General features: G+C 48.7%; 1 protein-coding gene across 1 annotated transcript in view; it reads left to right on the top strand.

Moving 5' to 3' along the window:
- The first annotated feature begins 3,034 nt into the window (after positions 1-3,034).
- The window catches only part of Tmem173 (transmembrane protein 173), a 5,713-nt gene continuing 2,484 nt past the window's right edge, over positions 3,035-6,263 (top strand). Inside the window, exons 1-5 of the mRNA XM_005355941.2 lie at positions 3,035-3,211; positions 3,451-3,541; positions 4,092-4,318; positions 4,448-4,634; positions 4,871-4,979. Coding sequence (XP_005355998.1) covers positions 4,092-4,318; positions 4,448-4,634; positions 4,871-4,979 — 523 coding nt within the window. The 5' untranslated portion in view covers positions 3,035-3,211; positions 3,451-3,541. The remainder of the gene's footprint in view (positions 3,212-3,450; positions 3,542-4,091; positions 4,319-4,447; positions 4,635-4,870; positions 4,980-6,263) is intronic.

Below are 6,263 nucleotides of genomic sequence, written 5' to 3'. Positions count from 1 at the left end.
TTGCCTGGTTTAATTTATGTTGCTCCAAGCCACCCAGTTTATGACAGTTATTGCAGTCTTGGAGAGAGTATCTAGAGGCCTTCCCTGAAATGTTCTCAATATTTCCATCCTCCATTGGCCAAGATCTAGCTGACCCCAGGGCTAATAGTGCTCTTTTCAGAATGTTTTATACCTGCTGGCCCCATCGCTCCCATAGCTCTTCCTAATTTGGCTTAAATGACACATTTGCAGGAAAAGTCTGGACTTGGACATTTTGGTTGCCTACCAGAGCAGCAAACCGAATACATCTCTGGTAGTCCTCATCGTGTGTGTAGTTAAATACTTACTTGAATAGTTATCCCCATTTGCCCTGCTCAGTGTTGGTGCCAGTTCAAGTCCTGGCCTGACAGATCCATCAGCAGACGTGCTCGTGCACAGCGCAGTCTCTAGGAGGATGCACTGGATAAAGGACGTGCAGCCTTGGCGTGGTGTCCACGTCTGCAATCCCCACACTTGGGCGGTAGAGGCAGGAGGGTCAGGAGCTCAAGGTCATCCTCAGCTACACAGGGAGATTGAAGACGGCCTGGGCTACTTGAGAGCCTGTGCAGGATGTTTAACGGCCCAGGCAGTGGAGCCACGTCCCTCAGCAACTTTCTCTCCCACTGCAGATGACCTTTCGCTAATCAGTCCAAGTTAGCTTGTAGATCACTGTGCATTCAGCAGGCGCTGCTGGCTTTCCTGCTTCCTTAGTGTACTGGGTGTTTGCTTTTGTTTTTTTGTTTTTCGAGATAGGGTGTCTCTGTGGCCTTGAAGCCTGTGCTGGAACTAGCTCTTGTAGACCAGGCTGGCCTCGAACTCACAGAGATCAGCCTGCCTCTGCCTCCTGAGTGCTGGGATTAAAGGTGTGCACCACCATCACTAGGCCACTGGGTGGTTTTGTGTGTCAACTTGACAAGCTAGAGTCATCAGAGGAAGGAACTTCAGCTGAGGAAATACCTTCCTGAGATCCAACTATAAGGCATTTTCTCATTTAGTGATCAATGGGGAAGGGACCAGTTCATGGTGGTTGGTGCCATCCCTAGGCTGCTGGTCCTGCATTTTGTAAGAAAGCAGGCTGAGCAAGCCATGGGAAGCAAACCTGTAAGTGGCCCCCCTCCATGGCCTCTGCATCAGTCCCTGCTTCTTGGCCATGGTGGTTTGTCACAGCTATAAAAACTCACTACGATTCTCTGTCTCCTTCATTCACTGCCCCTGACTTCCAGGCACATCCAATTGTTCCTGAGGAACCTGGCTCAGCACCGTTTGTAGCAGGCATCCACTCCACTGCCCGGAGTAGCGGATGAATAAAGGGGAGGGAACAAGTAGAAGACAGTGCCCAGACAGAGGCAATGCCAAAAAGTTTGCTTCTAACTGGATATTAAAAACAAACAAACAAACAAGCATATCTATATATTTACTTACTTACTTATTTAATGTGTATGATATTTTGCCTGCATGTACTGCTTTCATGATTCATGCGAGAAGAGACCAGAAGAGGCATCAAATCCCTGAAAATGGAATTAGATATGGTTGTGAACCGTAGATACTGAAACTTAACTTAGTTCCTCTGAAAATGCAGCTAGGACTCTTTTTTTTTTTAGACAGGGTTTCTTTCCTAGAACTAGCTCTATAGACCAGACTGGCCCCAAACTCACAGAGATCCACCTGCCACCTGTCTCTGCCTCTTGAGTGCTGGAATTAAAGGTGTGCACCACCACTGCTCAGCTACAGCCAGGACTGTTCATCTCTGAGCCATCTCTCCAGCCCTTTCTTGACGAATACTTTGTTGTTATTGCTCACTATGTAGACCAGGCTTTCCTGAAACTCCCCATCTCAGGCTCCGGTGCTGGGATTACAGTCGTGCACCCCGGGTGCTGGGATTACACCACACCCACCCTTCTGTACTACTGTATACAGTATATATCATACATATAATTTTTTGTTCCATGTAGTGATTAAAGGGAAAACAGAATAAAAATCACCTAGATTCCTACTGCAAGGAATGATCATATGTCTCCTGTTGTCATCTAACTCTTTATGTGATCCAGCTGTGGGAAGGGAAAGTGTGGTTAGGGAGTTCCCTGCACTTTAAGGAACTTGTTTTAAAAAAAAACTCAGAGACTTTCCAGGAAGCCAAAATGTTCCTGGGAAGCCGGGCGATGGTGGCGCACGCCTTTAATCCCAGCACTCGGGAGGCAGAGGCAGGCGGATCTCTGTGAGTTCGAGACCAGCCTGGTCTACAGAGCTAGTTCCAGGACAGGCTCCAAAGCCACAGAGAAACCCTGTCTCGAAAAACCAAAAAAACAAAAACAAAAAAAAACAAAAACAAAAACAAAATGTTCCTGGGAGGCAAGGGGCATCTTTGAATGTCTGCCTTTTTCTGTGTCTGCTTGTGATGCGGGTGGAGTTCAGGAGCGGACTTTCTTCCTGCCCGGGGGCGGCAGCAACCAGATTCTCCCTGTGCCAGGGAAACCACAGGAGCCACGGTCCCGGCATTTCCCATCTGCTTCTAAAGCAAGGCACAGAGCCAACAGCTTCTGAGCAACTCACGGGCTTCAAGGTCTCACTCACTTTGGTAAAGTTAGTGTACCTCTTTGAATTCAGATCACCCTCACATACTAGAAGGATAAAGAGCTGGCCAAATGGCTTGCAGGTAAGAGGGGCTTACTGCTAAGCCTAAGGATGTGCTGGATCCCTGGTATGCACACGGTTAAAGGAGAGAGCAGATAATTTATTTTAGTACCCCAACAATAAATAAATAGCTATAGTTGTAAAAACAAACAAAAACCAAGGAGAGAATTAGAGCCACCTGCCCGAGGAGTCTGGGGGGACTGAGCAAAACAGGATTCAGGATATAGAGTTCAGATATTCGCACAGCCTGCCATTCTGAGCTAAGTTATAGGCGTGGTCCTTTCCCCGAACACCCCTCCTCTTCCAGGCTTCTTCCACCAAACTCTGCTCAGAGTGGTTTCAGGAAGTAGCATGTGCTGTTTACCCTATTCTCTCAACCTCTCCGGCCCCAGTCCTCCCCTCCGGTACCCCAGGCATTAGCAGTAGAGGCTTTATGAGCAGCTGGAAATCCTGTGGTGCTGGTCACCGTTGGTCCTTGTGTGGAGTCCTGCAAGGTGTTCCCTGGAGTGTGTCACATCCTGGGAGCTTGAAAGGAACCCAGAGTGCAGGGCTGTGGCTGCTGGTAAGTGGCTTTCCCACCCTATGTTTGGGCTTTGGAAAGGGCACTGGAGAGGATATTTCAAGCCTCTCTCCCTCTCCTCTCCTCAGACTGGTTTATCAAGGCTGGCAGGGGTGGGGGTGGGGGGTGCTTTGGCAGGAAATACACTTCTCCCCAGAGTACCCAAAACTGTCACCTGATAAGGGGCCAGTGCTGCAGTTGTATTGAGGAAGCTGCAGTTGTTTTTAATATCTCATTTTTAGTGTACACTTCAGGAGGCCACTTGCCACAGCTACTGTATGTCTCTTGCCTGCCTCTCCTGCTCCAGGAACACCTCACTCTAGGAGGCCGAAGGTAGGATTAGAAATGGCGCAGTACTGTTCTGGCTCTCCATGGCTGGAGCAACCCTGGGTGGGTGGTTCACATAGGTCACTTTAAGATCTAGGTCTTGGGTGGTTCCTTTCTTTCTTATCACACCAGTGGGCCCGGTAAGGCACGCATGCATGGGTTCTGTTTACAGTATACCTCTCTTAGACAGGTTCTGTGGAATGCTATAAGCCCAGGACATCTCCTAAAGGGGTCTCTAAGAGCAGCCTATAGGAATGCCAGGCAACAAGGGATGGGAGTCCCAGGGAGGTGACCAGTTAGGATCTTAGTCTGTGAAGGGCGGGAGGGGACCAGAAACATAGCTGTGGGTCTTATTTATTTATTTATTTATTTATTTATTTATTTATTGAGACAAGGTTTCTCTGTAGCTTTGGTGCCTGTCCTGGAACTAGCTCTCTTGTAGACCAGGCTGGCCTCGAACTCACAAAGATCCACCTGCCTCTGCCTCCTGAGTACTGGGATTAAAGGCGTGGGCTACCACTGCCCTGCTCAGCTGTGGATGTCTTAATGCCCGCAGATGCCATATTCCAGTCTGCATCCATCTATCCCACGTCCCAGAGGTGACCGGTCCAAGCAGGCAGCCTTGGTCTTTCTGGTTACCAGCCTGATGATCCTTTGGGGGCTCGGTGACTCACCAGATCACATTCTCCATTACCTGGTACTCCACCTGGCCTCCCTGCAGCTTGGACGACTGTTGAAAGAGGCCTGCTGTCTGACTGAAGAGCTGCGCCATGTCCACTCCAGGTGACCCTCCGCAGTCCCCACAGAGACTGGGTGCCCAACAAGTGTCACACCCTTCACTCCTAACCTCGGCCTTCCCTGAACCTCACTGGCTGAGCTGGGCTGGGGTCTGAGGCTGGGCTGCTCCCGCAGGTATCAGAGCAACTATTGGAAGGCTGTGCATGCTTGTCTGGGCTGCCCCACCCGCCGTATGGCCCTGCTGGTGCCGTCCTTCTATTTCTGCTACTATTATTTCCCAAAAAATGCTGGCCTGAGTCTCAGTTGGATGTTCCCCTTGCTGGCCCTCTCACAGTCCATCAACATTCTTCTGGGCCTCCAGGTAGGGAGGGCATGGAAGAGGTGGGTGATGGGGGTAGATGGGACTGTGACTAATGTGTGTGAGCTCAGCCCTGGGGAGGAGACTAGTTTAACACTGAAGAGCCGGGTGTAGAGCTAGGGGGCTTGGGATCATGGGTTTAACAGCAGCAGTGAGATTGGGAAAGCTTCCTGCAAGAGAAGGGCTCTGGCTGTCCTGTCCCTCTTGGAAGTCCCTCAGGTCCCTCCTACTGTCTACAGAGCCTTGCCCCAGCAGAAATTTCTGCCATCTGTGAAAAAGGAAACTTCAATGTTGCCCATGGGCTGGCCTGGTCATACTACATTGGGTACCTGCGGCTCATCTTGCCAGGTAGGCCACCTGCATCTTCATTCTTAGGCAAGATACACGGTTGTTGCTATGCTTTTTGAAGGATTTCCATGTCTACCAAATAATTAAATTATTCCATATGAAGACTGTTAAAAGTTTTTAGTGTGATCTTTGAGACAAATGTTTTAAAGTCTTGGGTGCTTAAAACACCCTATATACTGAGCTGAACAGTGGCAGCGCACGCTTTTAAGTCCAGCACTTGGGAGGCAGACAATCTCTGTGAGTTCGAGGCTAGCCTGACTTACAAAAGGACTTCCAGGACAGCCAGGACTTGTCTCAAAAAACTTGTCTCAAAAAAAAAAAAAAGCAAAAGCAAAAACAAAACAAAAAACAAAAACAAAAAACCCCACACAACCAAACAGAAAAACACCCTATGTATTTGAGGATGACCTTGAATTTCTGATTGTCCTGCATCTATATCCAAACCCTGGGATTACAGGTGTGAGCCACTGTTCTTGGCTTGTTATTGCTGTTGTTTTGTAATTAATTTGTTGTCTTGAGGATTGAATATGGGGCTTTACACATGCCTAGTAAGCAGTCCACCATGTGTTGTGGGATATGTGTACACTGTGAAGATATATTGCTGTGGTTGGTGTAATAAAAAGCTGAACAGCCAATAGCTAGGCAGGAGATGTTCAGATATGGTGCAAGAGGACCTTGGTGGGTTCAAGGAGTCCCACGGCAGGTGAGAGCCCACGGCGGGTGAGAGACAGGCATGTCATGGCAGCAATGCTCATTATTGAGAGAAACGGAATGGAAAAGGGGGAGGGGAGAGGGAGACCAGCTCTGGGGATAGGAGCTATGGAAGACAAGAGAGAGGCAGAAAGAGAGAAAGACAAAGAGACAGGCAGAGAGAGACAGAGACAGAAATAGGCAGTGCAAAGACCTGCCTGTATTTTCAGAAGAGCAGCAGGAAAGAGACCGAGACTGGGTGGAGCACATGTGCACAGATTATTACGTAGTGATGTACAGACTGCATAGTGATGTAGCAGGCATAGTGCTCTGGGCTGGCCGGAATACTACCTGAGTGCATCCTGCCAGGTGACACGGGGCAGACCAGCATCATGCTTGAATCCCAACAGGAGAGACGGGAAGGACTTGGGGGCAGAGATAGACTGTCTTACTTCTGGCCACGTGATAGAATGTAGATTAATATAAATGGGTTGATTTAAGTTATAAGAGATGGTTGGGGATGATAAGCCTAAGCTAAAGGCCGAACTTCCATAATTAATAAGAAGTCTCTGTGTCATTTTTTTTTTTTTTTTT

Source organism: Microtus ochrogaster, chromosome 18 (genome assembly GCF_000317375.1).
Source record: "Microtus ochrogaster isolate Prairie Vole_2 chromosome 18, MicOch1.0, whole genome shotgun sequence".
NCBI lineage: Eukaryota > Metazoa > Chordata > Mammalia > Rodentia > Cricetidae > Microtus > Microtus ochrogaster.
This window is presented reverse-complemented; position numbering and strand designations above follow the sequence as displayed.